The sequence below is a fragment of the Entelurus aequoreus genome, linkage group LG06, assembly GCF_033978785.1.
Source record: "Entelurus aequoreus isolate RoL-2023_Sb linkage group LG06, RoL_Eaeq_v1.1, whole genome shotgun sequence".
NCBI classification, from domain to species: Eukaryota; Metazoa; Chordata; class Actinopteri; order Syngnathiformes; family Syngnathidae; genus Entelurus; species Entelurus aequoreus.
In genome coordinates this window covers 75,369,896-75,388,396 of record NC_084736.1, presented here as the reverse complement: position 1 = coordinate 75,388,396, position 18,501 = coordinate 75,369,896, and the positions used below count along the sequence as shown (strand labels likewise).

Below are 18,501 nucleotides of genomic sequence, written 5' to 3'. Positions count from 1 at the left end.
ACATATTCTAATTAATTTAGAGTTATTTGGACACTAGGAGAACATAGAAGGGTTAGGGTTAGGGTTACTAATAAGCAATAATTCTGAGCTTATTGAGGGAAGACTCTTAGTTAATGGCTTACTGGTTGTATAATAAGGCCATGCAGAATAAGGCATTAATAAGTACTTAATAATGACTAAATAAGAGCCAATATGTTACTAATGTGCATGTTAACAAGCAACTAATCAAATGGTGAATATGTTCCCCGTACTAAAGTGTTACCGGTTTTCTTTATTTTCATGACTATTTACATTGTAGATTAGGCTCCAGCACTTCACTGTTCAATGTGGTCTTGTGAAATGTGTCATTGGTGGGAGATTTGAATAGCCTCAATACAAAAATGTTTTTAAAAAAAACAACCAATGATACATAACTTACATAATAGTCTGATTTGTTAAGTGGTTAATTGTAAAAAATGAAACCAAATGGGTGTATTACACCAAGCACCGTCAAGAACACTAAAAAACAAGAACATTGAAGGGGGCGATGAATGGGCGAGAGGGGCCCACACCAATACTCTTTCAGGGGGCCCAGCATTCCTAGCAACGGCCCCCCTTTGCACTACCCAATTCAACGCCTATTCAACAGTTTTATAGTTTTTAAATGTATTTAGCACGTAAACTTTCTTTCCCATAGTCTTTCTTCACTTCATCAACAAACTTTCAGGATTGTCCATTAAATGGATATTTGATGTGCCTTTACATTGAAAGGGCTCTCGGCGCAGTGATGAGGAAGCTTTGGAAGAACAGTTGAGGAAGCTTGGAGAAGAACTAAGAGAAGTCCGAGAACTGTATGAAGTGGAGCAGGACAAGACGCACAACAGTAAAGAGGAGCTGCTACAGCTGCACAATCAGGTACATGTACATTATGTACAGTATGTACGGTATAATCCTGTAAGTGACGTGCTGTCATGTACGCAATTGCATCGTGTAAATGTGTGCAATCATATGTGACACGAACATATTCAGACGTGTACACCAGGGTTGTTCAAACTTTTTATCTGTCTTGTACAGCCACTCAGGCAAATCATTTTGTCGAGACTTTTTTTGAAGGACAGAAAAATTGAAGGTTGTGGAGGCCATTTTGATATTCCTCACTTGTACCGTATTTTTCCGAGTATAAGTCGCACCGGCCGAAAATGTATAATAAAGAAGGAAAAAAACATACAAGTCGCACTGGAGTATAAGGCGCATTTTTTGGGGAAATTTATTTGATAAAACCCAACACCAAGAATAGACATTTGAAAGGCAATTTAAAATAAATAAAGAATAGTGAACAACAGGCTGAATAAGTGTACGTTATATGAGGCATAAATAACCAACTGAGAACGTGCCTGGTATGTTAACGTAACATATTATGGTAAGAGTCATTCAAATAACTATAACATATAGAACATGCTATACGTTTACCAAACAATCTGTCACTCCTAATCGCTAAATCCCATGAAATCTTATACGTCTAGTCTCTTACGTGAATGAGCTAAATAATATTATTTGATATTTTACACTAATGTGTTAATAATTTCTCCTGAGTATAAGTCGCACCCCCGGCCAAACTATGAAAAAAACTGCAACTTATAGTCTGAAAAATACGGTAATTAATATTATTAATCACGCTAAAACCTATCCGATGTAGGTAAAACTGTGACGATCTGTCACTTCACTTCTGGTTGTGGTTCCTTGTTTGGTGTTTGTTTCCTGTCGGCGCTCTTATTTTTGTTCCCCTTCCTGCTTGTCTCCCCGAGCGCTCGTTTCCCCTCACCTGTCACTGATTGGCAGCCTGGCACACCTGGTTGCAGTTGCCAATCAGGCGGCTATTTATGCCTGCCTCGCCTGTTCCTCAGGGCTTGAGGATTGATTATTGTCGCGAGTATAATAAAGGACTCTTACCTGCACATCATTCCCCTGTTTCCTGCATCTTGGGGTCAAAACTACCTCAGCCATGCGAGTGCCTAACAGAGTCAATCCTCGAGCCCTGAGGAACAGGCGAGGCAGGCATAAATAGCTGCCTGATTGGCAACTGCAACCAGGTGTAAAGAATTACCATGAATTGATTAACGTGGACCCCGACTTAAAAGAAGTTGAAAAGCTTATTCGGGTGTTACCATTTAGTGGTCAATTGTATGGAATATGTATTGTACTGTGTAAACCAGACCTGGGCATTCTGCGGCCCGCGGGCCACATCCGGCCCGCGTGAGGCCAATCATAAATTACAAAATACATTTGAAAAAGTATCTATGTCGAGTGTGCAATACAACGGTGATGCTTTTGTTTTGAAAAACGTTATTTGTATTACTTCCGTGTGGACGTATGCTTTTGCGCAATTGTGAGTGAATGTGAACAGCGGCAATCACAAATTACAAAATAAATTTATAAAAACATCTATGTCGTGCGTGCAATACAACTGTGCTGCGTGTCACTCTCCCGACGCACTGCAACGAGGCGGGTTGAGACCATCGCTGGAAACTCGGAGCTTCAGCTGAAGAACAGAACGGCCGACTTTGACTGTTTTTCGCTGGCTTTGGATGAGAGCTGCGATGTACGTGACACCGCCCGGCTGCTCATTTTCTTACGTGGGATAGCTGCAGACTTTCAAATCACGGAGTAGCTGGCAGCCATGCAGTCAATTAAAGAGACAACCACAGGTAGTGACTTGTTCACAGAGGTAAATGCGTGTTTGGACATGTTGAGGACTGAAATGGGACAAGCTGGCAGGTGTGACAACAGATGGTTGTCCAAATCTGACGGGGAAAAATGTTGGACTTTTAAAGAGGATGCAGGATAAAGTGACAGAAATTGACATTTTTGCATTGTATTATACATCAGGAAGTGTTGTGTAAGACAGTGTTAAAAATAAAACCATCAAAAGCAATCTGCTTTTGTATAAAGTTAAGTTATGTTAAATGAAATTATTATTATTATTATTATTTATCTTACGGTATATCAAAAATAATTTGAGCAAAATTTAATTGAAATATTGTCGGTGTGGCCCTCCAGCAGTGCTCGGGTTGCTTATTCGGTCCCCGGTAAAAATTAATTACCCACCCCTGGTGTAAACTGTATATAATGTATTCTCTTCCTTTGCAATCCACCAATAAAAGTTTCAATCAATCAAAGTGTGCCAGGCTGCCAATTAGGGACAGGTGAGGGAAACGAGCGCTCAGGGAGAAAAGCAGGAAGGGGAAGAAAAATAAGAGCGCTGACAGGAAACAAACACCAAACAGGGAACCACAACCAGACGTGAAGTGACAGATCGTCACAAAAACTGTACAAAGACATTTTAAAAAATGGGATCAAAGTCTGACTGACACAAAATGAGGTGACATGAAATTCCTCACAGAATTGGAGAGTTGGCCATTTTGGTTTGGAGGTAGCTTTTTTTGGGAATATTTTGCATTGCCCAGACACTCTTATGTGGGTTTTCTAATATTATTTTGCCCCCTGAACTTTGTTTAAATCACCCTGGTGTACACAATAATACACACGTTTACAGTGACTCAGAGGAAGTGAATAACGTGTCATTCCCCAATTTTGGATGCAGATGACGCTGCTCTCAGTAGAAATGTGTTCCCTCCAAGAGGAGACCGAGCTGTTGAGGACCATGGCTGAGGTCCGAGAGCCCAGCGAGCAGCTCCAGAGTGCAATCAAAGACAGAGATGAGGCCATTGCAAAGTAAGATCATGCAAACTCTGAGTAACATGATACATTATTCATGATTGTAGTCAGTAAATAAACATTGTAACAGCTCAGATGATTAGTCATAAGACTACACACAAAGTAGCAATGAGTCAATCCTGCTTTTACTACTACTACTACTACTACTATGTCGCATTCTTGGAAGAGTCTCTCTTCCAAGAATGTCTCGTATGCCTCTTGAGAGACTCTGCAGCCATTGTTGATTGCTGCACGCCACTTGGATCTTTCACTTGCAAGAGCCTCCCAGTTGTCAACGTTGATGGAGAAATATTTCAGGTCCCTCTTGATTACACCTTTAAAGGCCTACTGAAAGCCACTACTACCGACCACGCAGTCTGATAGTTTATATATCAATGATGAAATCTTAACATTGCAACACATGCCAATACGGCCGGGTTAACTTATAAAGTGCAATTTTAAATTTCCCGCGAAACTTCCGGTTGAAAACGTCCATGTATGATGACGTATGCGCGTGACGTCTATGGTTGAAACGGAAGTATTCGGACACATTGTATCCCAATACAAACAGCTCTGTTTTCATCGCAAAATTCCACAGTATTCTGGACATCTGTGTTGGTGAATCTTTTGCAATTTGTTTAATGAACAATGAAGACTGCAAAGAAGAAAGCTGTAGGTGGGATCGGTGTATTAGCGGCTGGCTGCAGCAACACAACCAGGAGGACTTTGACTTGGATAGCAGACGCGCTATCCGACGCTAGCCGCCGACCGCATCGATGATCGGGTGAAGTCCTTCGTCGCGCGGTCGATCGCTGGAACGCAGGTGAGCACGGGTGTTGATGAGCAGATGAGGGCTGGCGTAGGTGGAGCGCTAATGTTTTTATCATAGCTCTGATGAGGTCCTGTAGCTAAGTTAGCTTCAATGGCGTCGTTAGCAACAGCATTGCTAGGCTTCGACAGGCGGCACAGCATTAACCGTGTGGTTACAGGTCCAGGGTTTGGTTCGGTGTCTCCTGATAGTAGTATTGTTGAACTTCTGACTATCCTTCCAGTCAGGGGCTTATTTCTTTTGTGTCTATCTGCATTTAAGCACGATGCTATCACGTTAGCTCCGTAGCTAAAGTGCTTCACCGATGTATTGTCGTGCAGATAAAAGTCACTGTGAATGTCCATTTCGCGTTCTCGACTCTCATTTTCAAGAGGATATAGTATCCGAGGTGGTTTAAAATACAAATCCGTGATCCACAATAGAAAAAGGAGAAAGTGTGGAATCCAATGAGCCCTTTTACCTAAGTTACGGTCAGAGCAAAAAAAGATACGTCCTGCACTGCACTCTAGTCCTTCACTCTCACGTTCCTCATCCACGAATCTTTCATCCTTGCTCAAATTAATGGGCTAATTGTCGCTTTCTCGGTCCGAATCGCTCTCGCTGCTGGTGTAAACAATGGGGAAATGTGAGGAGCCCTTCAACCTGCGACGTCACGCTACTTCCGGTACAGGCAAGGCTTTTTTTTATCAGCGACCAAAAGTTGCGAACGTTATCGTCGATGTTCTCTACTAAATCCTTTCAGCAAAAATATGGCAATATCGCAAATTGATCAAGTATGACACATAGAATGGATCTGCTATCCCCGTTTAAAAAAAAAAAAATTCATTTCAGTAGGCCTTTAAAACATAGGCGAGGACATCCTTGTTTGCGCGGAGCATTGGCTAGTTGGCCATACAATAAGAGTTTGGGGATACGATGAATGTGACATTGGCGAAGAGTTGTGTACAGATCACTGGAGTTTTCTGTAGTATGAGTGAGTTGGTGACGTGGTCCTTCCAACAAACGGCCAGTATTAACGAAGGCAGCGGAAGTGAAATGCATTGAGGCGATGTTGGTTCCTGCGGTGTATTGTCCATGACTCAGATGCCTATCGTAGGGTACCAAGTACACGTACTTTGAGGAGCAAAGACAAATTCTTGTTGTTCCCCTTTAAGACAAATGTTTATAGAGCAACCATTTTTGATGACCAAGTGTTCAACAAATACATAAAGAAAAATGTACAGTTTAATTCCACCATTTTTTTTTTCTGGGCATCCTATTTATTTCTTTAAAAACAATATATTTATCGATCTTATAAGACATGACCTGAAGTGTTTTGCTCCCGGTAGCCAAGCTGCACTGCAAAAACTGAAATCTAAGTAAGATGAAATATCTCAAATAAGGGTGATCTTTGCTTATTTTCTGTCTGATAAGATAATTATTCTCACTATGCATATTTTATGTTAGTGTTTTACTTGTTTTAAGTGTTTTGGATATTACAGCTTGTTGCTGAGATTTGATGACCTATATTGAGTAAAACATGCTTGAAACTACAATATCAACTGTTGTAAAGCTGTGTCATTAACACTTACAAGAATAAAACTACTTTTTTAAAGTAATAATTTCAATCATGATGCCGATCGCATATCATTATGTCAAGATAATGGCACTAGCATTTACTTAATTTAAGAATATTTTTCAACATATAGAGCAAAAAGGTCACTTTTTTTTCTACAAAGATTATTTAGTTATTAGTGAGAATATACTTATTTTAAGGTATTTTTGGGTTCATTGAGGTTAGCTAATTTTACTTGTTTTGGAAAGTCTTGACAAGCCGAATTTTCTTGTTCTATTGGCAGATCATTTTGATTAGTTCAAATAAAATACCCCTAATTTTGGGTTTTTTTTCTTCTTGTTTTTTAACACTGACTTTTTGCAGTGTGGAACATTTGACTTGCATCAGGGGAGGTTGCTGGTGAATATGATGGGGAAAATACAAAAAATTTCCACTATTCTCAAATGCAAACATTGACAGATATGACTTGAGACCACCAGAGGGCGACAAAGTATGACTGAAGGACTTTGAAAATATTACACCTCTTAAGGCCTAAGCTGTTTGTTTACATGCTTTTTTAAAAAAAATTATTTGCTTTTTGGGCTTATTAGACCCTAATTAGAATAAAAAATAAGATTAATCTTTTTATATGATGTACTTACTCCATAAATACACAAACATGTACTTCATGTGTAGTGACATGCTAATTCTTATTTTTACAGATTTTTTTTTCCAAATTCCATTGTATGTTATACACTTCTGACACCACCAGATGGCAGTATAAGTGTCCACATAAGCGGCCATAAGACCCCAATTCAGTAGTGTACACAATTTTGGAAATAAGAGCTAAAAGGTGCTGTCCACGCATGTGGCCACTAAGCCTTTAGAGCATGGGTGTCAAACTCTGGCCCGCGGGCCAAACTTGGCCCGCCGTGTAATTTAATTTGGCCCTTGAGGCAATATCAAATTAACATTAGAACTGGCCCGCCGGTATTTTACAGCGGCGCATTCAACGCTAATACTCATACTTGCCAACCCTCACGATTTTCCCGGGAGACTCCCGCAGTTCAGTACCCCTCCCGAAAATCTCCCGGGGCAACCATTCTCTTTGCAGCACTAACTCTTCCGGGACGCTACAATATACACGCCCCCATGCACTTTTTCTTGCTACTTCAAGGCTTGAATGTTTGATTCATTCATTATTGTTATTTTATTTTCAAATGTATTATTAGCCTGTGGAAAAAGTTTATTTTGATATTTACCTCAGAAGGCTGCAAATAGAAAAGAGGCATTCAATTTTTATTTAAATTTTATTTGATATGCCATTGATATTTTTTTATTATTATTATTAGGGACCGAGTCCCTTTGGGACAGAGGACCCTATTGTATTTCTAGCGTTTTATTATTATACCGCCGCCTCTTTGAGCTGTAATTTGACCCCCTTAACATGCTTCAAAACTCACCAAATTGGACACACACATCAGGACTGGCGAAAATTGCGATGTAATCAAAAAACCAAACCCCAAAACTAAAAATTGCGCTCCAGCGCCCCCTAGGAAGAAAACACAGACAAAACTGCCTGTAACTCCCATTAGGAATCGCGTAGAGACATGAAACAAAAACCTTTATGTAGGTCTCACTTAGACCTATATTTCATACACCGACAACCCCCAGCAAAAATCCACAGGAAGTTTGCAATTCCCCCTTCAAAACAAAAGTTGTGTAAAAACAGTCACCTTTTTTCAAACATTATCTCCTCTGAGCGCGATTGTCGTGTCGGCACAGGAGAGAGATTGTCGTGTCGGCACAGGAGAGAGATTGAACCCTTCTGATTAAAAGTTGATGAAAGAGTTTTAATTACTACTCCGGTTTGGATTTTATGAGCCCTCGGTCCCGTCCATCGTTGCTTGCAGTTTTAATTAGGGTTCGCATGTACCCTGTATAAAGGACTCCCACAGGGAGTCCTTTGTACAGGTAGAAAGGAACCTATTGAAATTGTAATGTTGATTATTAGGGTTCACATGTATCCTGTATAAAGGACTCCCACAGGGAGTCCTTTGTACAGGTACAAAGGAACCTATTGAAATTGTAAGGTTGATTATTATTCCGCAGCTTTGCGCACTACTTTGCCCCCCTTAACATGCTTTAAAACTCACCAAATTTTATACACACATAGAAGAACTGGGACAGCACACTTTAGTAAAAAAAACCAAACCCCAAAAATCAAAATTGCGCTCTAGCGCCCCCTAGGAAAAAAACAAAAACAAACTGCCTGTAACTCCCACTAGGAAGGTCGTAGAGACATGAAACAAAAACCTGTATGTAGGTCTCACTTAGACCTACAATTTATCATTCACATCCTCGGGCAAAAACCAACAGGAAGTTGGCAATTTCCCCTTCAACACAAAAAATGACTAAAAACACTAATTTTTGCCTCTTTGAGCTGTAATTTGACCCCCTTAAAATACTTCAAAACTCACCAAAATTTTTACACACATCGGGACTGGTGGAAATTGCGATCTAAAAAAAACCGAACCCCAAAACTCAAAATTGCGCTCTAGCGCAATTTTTGAATAAAACAGAGACAAAACTGCTTCTCAGAGGAAAACACAGACAAAACTGCTTGTAACTTCCGGTAGGAACGTTTTAGAGACAAATACCTCTATGTAGGTCTCACCTAGACCTACATTTCATAGATTGACATCCTTCAGCAAAAATCAACAGGAAGTTTGATATCCCCACTTCAAAACAATTTTTTTTTAAAAAGCGGTCACCAAACATCAAACATTATCTCCTCTGAGCGCGTTTATCGTTTTGGCTTCAAACTACTACAGGAGAGAGATTGAACCCTTCTGATTAAAAGTTGGCGAAAGCGTTTTAATAAGTGCTGCGGTTTTGATTTTACGAGCCTTCAAAGAAAAGAACCACTGTGCCGCAGCACCTAGGAAAAAAACACAGACACAACTTCCTCTAACTCCCAGTACGAATATCGTAGAGACATGCAACAAAAACCTCTATGTAGGTCTCACTCAGGACTACCACTGGACAAAAGTATTGGGACACCTAGTTATTATTTGAAACTCGATTTTGCATGTCACTATACAATTATACAAGCCTTGCTTGTTCAATATTCAATGCAAAACTTGTTTGGGTCCCTATTAAAAGGTTAATTTGTTCAACCTTGACCCGCGGCTTTGTTCAGTTTTAAATTTTGGCCCACTCTGTATTTGAGTTTGACACCCCTGCTTTAGAGGTTTTAATGTAAAGTACTTTTTTCTTACTGAAGAATATCCATCCATCCATTTTCTACTGCTTGTCCCTAATGGGGTCGCTGGAGCTGTACTGAAGAACATGACAATATTTCAATGTTGAGTTGTTTATCTCCATGCAAGGACATCCACAGTGTAAGACTTTGAAAACCTCTGGATTAGACCATTCATTTCTACCTTATTCTGCGGCCGCTCTGTCAAAAAGTAAATGTTTATGACGCTTAAAGTAATAATTGGTCATATATAAGAAATGTGAATATTTACAGGCTTTGCATAAAAGGTGTAACCAAAGGAAGCACTTCTTATACGTGTCTTGTGTGTGTGTGTGTGTGTGTGTGCACAGGAAGAAGGCAGTGGAGATGGAGCTGGCCAAGTGTAAAATAGACATCATGTCTTTAAATAGTCAGCTTCTGGACGCCATCCAACAGAAGCTCAACCTATCACAGCAGCTGGAAGCCTGGCAGGTGGGTCAAAGGTGGCATCATAGCGGTGCTTAGATAAATGCCCAGTCCAGTCCTCCACACTCAGTTAACTTGTTAGCATGCATGTACTAAGACTCACTTCCTGTGTGGGTGTGGTCACACTCGGCTCGTCCCCAGAGAGGATGGCCAAAAGGGTACTACAGGGCGCCATGACTGCTACTAACTTTGAGCTGGTGCTACAGTGTGCGTTTGTGGCGCTTCCTCGTTAGTTTTGTGTAGTCAACCGTATAAATGCTCTGTTGTGCAGCGTGGGGCCGCAACACCCTGGAGAATTGTGGAAAGTTTTTACACCGCTCTCAAGTATTAAGGGTGTAACGGTACACAGAAATGTTGGTTCGGTACGTACCTCGGTTTAGAGGTCACGCTTCGGTTCATTTTCGGTACAGTAAGAAAACAACAAAATATACATTTTTTGGTTATTTATTTGCCAAATTTGTAAACAATGGCATAACATACATATACACACAGGGTCCATTGCCAGGGTTAATGTGGTCAACATATATCAAATAAAAACTAAATAAGATAATAACTCAGAATGGTTTCTTAACAAAACCTTTCTACATATAAAGTGCTTTTTTTGATTGATTGATTGAGACTTTTATTAGTAGATTGCACAGTACAGTACATATTCCGTACAATTGACCACTAAATGGTAACACCCCAATAAGTTTTTCAACTTGTTTAAGTCGGGGGTCCACGTTAATCAACATTAAACTGCCTCAAGTTGTTGCTCAGATTAAATAAAAATGACAAAACTTTTCTTCTACATATAAAAAGTGCAACATTAAACAGTTTCAAGTCACCTCAGCCTCAGATTAACTTTTATTCCCCCCCCCCAGCCTGGCTAACTTGGCAGTAAGAGGATATATGGACTTATTGTTCTTCCACCATAGAAGTGGGTCAAAATCTAGTTTCTAATGCAATATGGTCTTAAATCTGCTGCTATAAAAACATTTGTTATTGCTTTAGCCCTGCCTGACTCGCCGAGGAGAGGCTGCTTGAATGCGGTGGTGACGCTTCAAATGGGTTAGCATGTTTGACGTGTTGAACAATGTCGGCAAACCTCCGTCCTCCATTGTTGTATCGCGCAGCCTAAGTGTTCCCAAACGTATGTCCGTGTGGAAACTCGTTCGGTACACCTCCGAACCGAACCGAAACCCCCGTACCGAAACGGTTCAATACAAATACACATACTGTTACACCCCTAATAATAGTAATAATAATAATAATAATAATGAATTAGATTTACATAGCGCTTTTTTGGACACTCAAAGCGCTATACAGACAAACCTGAGAACCCATCACTTATTTACTGTGGCGTGGCTCGGTTGGTAGAGCGCCCGTGCCGGCAACTTAAAGGTTCCAGGTTCATAAAATCTGCAAAGACTCCTCCCACCCCCACCAAGGACTGTTTTCACTGCTGGACTCTAGAAAGAGGTTCCGCAGCCTCCGTAGCAGAACCTCCAGGTTCTGTAACAGCTTCTTCCCTCAGGCCATTAGACTCTTGAACGCATCATAATAATCCCCTCAATTCCCCCCAAAAATGGATTAACTGGCTGGAATATAAAGACAATATAACATACATCCATAAACGTGGCTGTACGGAGCCCCTAAAGGGACATGGGGGGAAAAAAATATTTTTATAATTGTTATTTTTTTGGTTTGTTTTTTTAGACGTGTATCTCGTGCGCACGAGAAACTTTTTATAAAGTTATAAAAAAATCCCCCAAAAATTATAATTTTTTTGATTTTATTTTATTTTTTAGACATGTGCCCACGAGAAAGTTTCTCGTGCGCACAAGATGTCTAAAAAAAAATATATAAAAAAAATATATACAAAAAAAAAAATATATATATATATATATATATATATATATATATATATATATATATATATATATATATATATATATATATATATATATATATATATATATATAAAATTGTTTTATTTTTTTTGTATAACTTTATAAAAAGTTTCTCGTGCGCACGAGATACATGTCTAAAAAAAATTTTAAAAAATAAAAAAATAAATGTTCCCCCATGTCCCTTTAGGGGCTCCGTATGGATGCATATGCAAAAGTGCAATATATTTATCTGCACAGTAATTATTTATTTATATCTGCACCTTATTGCTTTTTTATCCTGCACTACAACGAGCGAATGCAACAAAATGTCGTTCTTATCTGTACTGTAAAGTTCAAATTTGAATGACAATAAAAAGGAAGTCTAAGTCTTCAATCCCCGCTTCCGCCATTCTAGTCACTGCCGTTGTGACGTTGGGCAAGATACTTGACCCGCCTGCTCCCAGTGCCACCCACACTGGTTTAGATTAGAGCTGCAACAACTAATCGGTTAAAATCGATTATAAAAATAGTTGGCGGTTAATTTAGTCATCGATTCGTTGGATCTATGCTATGCGCATGCGCAGAGGCCAATTTTTTATGTTATTTTTATTTTTTATAAACCTTTATTTATAAACTGCAACATTTACAAACAGCTGAGAAACAATAATCAAAATAAGTGTGGTGCCAGTATGCTGGTTTTTTTTTCAATAAAATACTGGAAAGGATAGAAATGTAGTTTGTCTCTTTTATCCGATTATTAATAGATTAATCGAAGTAATAATCGACAAATTAATCGATTATCAAATCAGTTGTTAGTTGCAGCCCTAGTTTAGATGTAACTTAGATCATGGGTTTCACTATGTAAAGTGCTTTGAGTCACTAGAGAAAAGTGCTATATAAATATAAAAATAAAAAAAATCCCTTGACATTCACTAGGAAGTGAAGGTTCACCATTAACACTGTCGAGCCACCGATTAAAGAGTCGCGTGCCAAGTAAACACACCACACCACGTCTGTGTTTTGTTCAGGAGAGAACACACAGAAGCTAATACAAATAATAACAGAATAAATGAACAAATTAAAAAAATGGTTTGACAAAAACAGACTATCTTTGAATCTCAGTAAAAACTAAAATAATGCATTTGGGTAACAGTAGAAGAGAAAGTCAATCACAAATAGACAAGACGTTGCAAGTAAAAGAAACCACCTTTGTCAATAGATGACAAAATGAACTGGGGAAACTCATAAAAAAATATGCAACAGAAAGTGAAAGGAAATATGTCAATAATCAATCAAGCAAAATATGTTCTTGACCAAAAGTCACTCAATATTCTCTGCAGTCTGCCAGTGTTACCATATCTGAGGTATTATGCAGAAATATGGGGAAATACCGTATTTTTCGGAGTATAAGTCACTCCGGAGTATAAGTCGCACCGGCCGAAAATGCATAATAAAGAAGGAAAAAAACATATAAGTCGCACTGGAGTATAAGTCGCATTTTTGGGGGAAATGTATTTGATAAAAGCCAACACCAAGAATAGACATTTGAAAGGCAATTTAAAATAAATAAAGAATAGTGAACAACAGGCTGAATAAGTGTACGTTATATGAGGCATAAATAACCAACTGAGAACGTGCCTGGTATGTTAACGTAACATATTATGGTAAGAGTCATTCAAATAACTATAACATATAGAACATGCTATACGTTTACCAAACAATCTGTCACTCCTAATCGCTAAATCCCATGAAATCTTATACGTCTAGTCTCTTACGTGAAGGAGCTAAATAATATTATTTGATAGTTTACGCTAATGTGTTAATAATTTCACACATAAGCCGCTCCTGAGTATAAGTCGCACCCCCTGTACGGTAAGTACAAAAGTACACGTATTCACTTAGCATGTAACAAACAAGAAAGAAGAGTTATAATAAAACATCATGAGTGGTACATACAGTGATACAAATACACTGGAGGCAGACACCAAAGTTGACATAGAGACTGTAGAGAGTGAACTCCACATACTAAAGCAATGGTTTGATGCCAATAAACTATCAATCAACCTAAATAAAACAAAATATATAATTTTTGGAAATAGGAAAAATAACATACAATGTCACATAAGAATTGATGATATGGAGATAGAAAGGGTGTATTCAACAACATTTTTGGGGATCTATATAGATGACAAATTAAATTGGAAACTGCACATAAATATACTCAAGACAAAGATGGCAAAAATTATTGCTATAATACATAAAATTAAAAACTCTGTAAATCTTAACATGTTATATAATTGTTTCATACTCCCATATCTTAATTATTGTGTTGAAATCTGGGGTAACATTTACAAATCTAACATCAACTCTGTGTTCTTACTTAAAAAAAAGCCATTGGAATTGTAAATTAGGCGGATTATTATGACCATACCAATGCTCTGTTTATTAAATTAAAAACATTAAAACTGCACGATCTTGTTGACCTCAACACTGCTATTGTGACGTATAAAGCTCATAACCGCATGTGTTCTGCCTTCACTATACGTGTTGAGGTTATACAGCTTGGCAGACAGCTAACAAACAATCCAAGACGTCTAATAAAGTTCCAAAGCAGATGAATCCATTTAGGCTCTTTATTGTTGTTGATCTCGCTTCGTCTTTTCCTATCTTTACTTTTGTCTTGCACTGGACTGTTATTTTAGTCAAACTGAAATACACACAATGACAAATGTATAAGCTATGTGATTCAATTAACATACTGAAATGTAATGCACAATATGTAAATATTAGCTTCACACAAATATACAGTACTATCATCAAACAAATACTTCTGAGTGTTGAAACTATTTCGATGGTGGAAATATAGGACTGGCAGCCATTTTAAGTCCTCAAAACATCCATTAAAACAGTGCACAAAAATCGTTCTTCAATAAACATCCTACTATCAAATTTAACCACTTTCCACCTTAATATTGAGTTACACAAACAAGTTAAACAGTTTACTGACAGACTTATCTTTTCCGAGGCTTGTAAAAGCTAACACAACTTGTCTACTTCTCAATTGTCTCATGAACTGAACTGACATCGTCAACCCGGAAGTGCCCAAACAAATGAGGTGTAGTATTTTCCTATCACCACAAGGTGTCAGTAAGAGTCTACAATCAAATGGGCACAACAGCATGCTGCCTCTGTGTCTACAGGAGAGGTTCAAACCCAGGGAGAGTACCTATGACCTCAGAGGTTTAGCAGTCTTTCAGAAAGCAAACATAAGAACAAGCTTAAAAAGTAGATGTGTTTCTGTCAGGGGGGTTCAACTGGGGAACAGCGTGGATGATTCCTTAAAATGTTCCAGTTCCATTCACACATGTAAAAAACACTTTAAGACCAATGTCTTGGAAAAACATATCACTCTTGAATCAACACAGTAGTTAATCCTATGATAAATGTTAATTACAAAACTAAATGTGAGATATAAATGATAATGAAGGTATAATTGTTTGTATATAGTATATTATTGGTAAAAATGTTTAACCAACATGTGTACAAGTATATTCCACATGTCTTTACTGTGTATATATTTGAACAGTGTTTATGTTGTGTAAAGAAAATTGCATATTTCTAGGAAGCTCATCTTATATTTGAGATTGTTTATAGGGTTAGGCGAAATAAGTGCTCAACTTCAGCCCAAACCCTTTCGGTCTGTAACAATGTCAATTTATGAATGTACAACTGTTTGTTTATGTAAAACTGTTTGTTTATTTTGTTGACCACTGTATATAATAATAAATAATAAATATAAATATAAATATAAATAATAAATAATAAACTAAACTAAAAAAACTGAACATACTTAACAAAAGTCACAATTTCTATGTGATTGTTGATCCAAAACTAATGAATATTTTGGCAAGATGAGGTTGATAAGGTTTTTTTGGGTCGTTCTGTGTATTTTTTTACGTTTATTGTACAGTTGTGTGTTCGAGTTCCTGCTGGGCAATAAACACTGCATGAACATAGCAGCAGAGTGTCGAATACGGCCACAAAATTATGCCGGGCTTTCTGCTGCGCCGCTCCCAGTCTGTGGAACGCTCTCCCTAACCACCTGAGGGCACCACAGACTGTGGATGCTTTTAAAAAAGGCTTAAAAACCCTTCTTTTAAAAAAACAACAACCTTTTTTTAGATATATGCATACTAGTTTTGGCTGTTCTAGTTTTTATTTTTATTTACTTTTTATTATCTTTTTATTAATACACTGTAGCACTTTGAGGTTGTTTACGCAATTTAAAGTGCTTTTTACAAATAAAATCTATTATTATTATTATTACTTTCAAGAAATAAAAGCATGTTTTATTGTACGTTTATGAACTGGAGTATGTTCAGAATGCTATATAGACTAATTATTTTGGTTTGTTTGGTCATAAAAACGGACGTCAAAACGACAGCAATTACATGCACAGCTGCACACGTCCTTGGTAGCAGTTCTGGCGTCTTGTTGCTTAGTTGGCCATGCTCTCTTTACACACCTCCCCTACCCTCCCTCCCTCTGTAACCAGCTGCTTTTTCCTCTCTTTCTCCCTGCCCGCAGTTTGCATCCTCAGGGCTCTTTACAGTATGGCTCTTGTGGTTTCTGATCTAGTGGCCTTTCTCAGCTTCTGTACCACCCTCTCTACCCCGTGGTGCCCTCCCCCTTCCTGCCTTAGAGGTGAGCCCAGCTGCACCATCCCGTTTTGTGGCAAATCAAATCTCGCCAAGGGAACCAAGTCTGCCAACGTGTGCATGCCTACTTTGGGCGCCATATTGGAAACATACAGTACAGGACATACATGCATTACAAATAACCTCCACGGGGGTCACGAGTGCACAAACCAGCCTTTTTATTGCTGCCAATCAAAACCGAGCAGTATTACAGTAAGACAATACCGCCAAAACTGCACTTTACCCAGCATGTAAACATTACTGCAGCCGTGTTGCTGAATCACATCTCACACATACACAATACTGCTGAATTGATATACAATATTCCGAAAAATACAATTATAAATTCCCAACCATTGTGGTCTGTAAGTTATCATTTTTACTACAAATAAGATTTATTTCCATTGGCATATTTGGTTGCGACTCCATCCCGCCGTTCCAATCTGCACCAACCTTTTTATGCCATGCTGAGCCATTTTCTCTCTGAAAATATTGGGCCCCATTCAGCAATAAGTTCCTAACTTTTCCTCTTATTTTTCTTCCTAAGAGGAGTCCATTCAAATTCATGACGTGTTCTTAAACGCCCAAATTGTTCCCACCCGCTGTTCTTGAGTTGCTGAATGCCAAATGGTTAGCGCGTGCGTGTCTATCATAATTTGCATATAAACACGCCTTTATTTCCCCAATATGCCTATGTAAACGCCCTTAATTCCGTAATTTGCATAGGTAAACGCCCTTAATTCCCCATATAAGGGCACAATTCCGGCGGAGAAGCCGAACATCAAACACACGGAGAAAACACAAACAGATTACAGAAGAGAAATTCGTATTATCCCGCGAAGGGGAAATACATCATGTCAAAACGTAAGTTTAAGAAAGGGGGGACAGCTCTCGGTAGCCTAAAGCGTTCAAATAAATATTCGTCACTTCAGGTAAATAGGTCTAGCATTGCAATTGTGTTTGTGTGTGCGTGCGTACGCACACAGTATTTTGAAATGTCTATATACTGCTCATTTTGCTATATGTCTGTCTGTCTTATCTCTATCTATCCATCTATGATATTAATTTAACATTAGACAATAGAAGTAAGGGAACTTGTCACACTTAAGAACAAATAGGCCACCCCAAGATTGCTCTGGAGCACTCGTAAATTTTGTTCTTACCTACGAACATATCCAAGCTAAGAAAACATTGGTGAATACAAAAATCTCCTTAAAGCTGATTCATTTTCTCTGAAAATATTGGGCCCCATTCAGCAATAAGTTCCTAACTTTTCCTCTTATCTTTCTTCCCAAGTGATTTCCTAAGAGGAGTCCATTCAAATTCATGACGTGTTCTTAAACGCCCAAATTGTTCCCACCTGCTGTTCTTGAGTTGCTGAATGCCAAATGGTTAGCGCGTGCGTGTCTATCATAATTTGCATATAAACACACCTTTATTTCCCCAATATGCATATGTAAATGCCTTTAATTCCGTAAATTGCATAGGTAAACGCCCTTAATTCCCCATATAAGGGCACAATTCCGGCGGAAAAGCCATACATCAAACACACGGAGAAAACACAAACAGATTACAGAAGAGAAATTCGTATTATCCCGCGGGGGAAATACATCATGTCAAAACGTAAGTTTAAGAAAGGGGGGACAGCTGTAGGTAGCCTAAAGCGTTCAAATAAATATTCGTCACTTCAGGCAAATAGGTCTAGCATTGCCATTGTGTACGTGTGTGTGTGTGTGTGTGTGTGTGTGTGTGTGTGTGTGTGTGTGTGTGTGTGTGTGTGTGTGTGTGTGTGTGTATATTGCTCATTTTGCTATATGTCTGTCTGTCTTATCTCTATCTATGATATTCATTTAACATTAGACAATAGAAGTAAGGGAATATATATATATATATATTTATCCTTCAAAGACTAAGACAATCAGGAAGTTGTGTTAATAAATGTTAATTTTTGATAATACAATTTTGTAAATTAGCACCTAACCCCGAGCTGATAATAAATATGTTGTTCAGTTGTTATATATCCTGTGTTTACATTTCTGAATCTCATTTGCAAGTATTATATAGTACATTTTTGATGGCAGTAGTGTATAGACTATGGTGTGTTGCCTAATTAGAAAGTAGTCTTTGCTATTAAGCTGAATGTGGATTTC

The 18,501-nt window shown here is 38.4% G+C and overlaps 1 protein-coding gene and 1 long non-coding RNA gene across 3 annotated transcripts in view; one reads left to right on the top strand and one right to left on the bottom strand.

Annotated features, from left to right (window-relative positions):
- Window positions 1–18,501, bottom strand: part of LOC133652598 (uncharacterized) — a 61,457-nt gene that overhangs the window by 22,634 nt on the left and 20,322 nt on the right. The window lies entirely within an intron of this gene.
- Window positions 1–18,501, top strand: part of bicdl1 (BICD family like cargo adaptor 1) — a 52,806-nt gene that overhangs the window by 33,410 nt on the left and 895 nt on the right. The window contains exons 7-10 of one of the 2 annotated variants that reach the window (XR_009826600.1): window positions 751–894; window positions 3,581–3,711; window positions 9,669–9,789; window positions 16,242–16,358. Coding sequence is in view for 1 of the 2 variants with exons in the window: in XM_062051531.1 (XP_061907515.1) it covers window positions 751–894; window positions 3,581–3,711; window positions 9,669–9,789 (396 nt within the window). In the remaining variant the exon portion in view is untranslated. The remainder of the gene's footprint in view (window positions 1–750; window positions 895–3,580; window positions 3,712–9,668; window positions 9,790–16,241; window positions 16,359–18,501) is intronic. The other variant, XM_062051531.1, reaches the window with a different exon arrangement.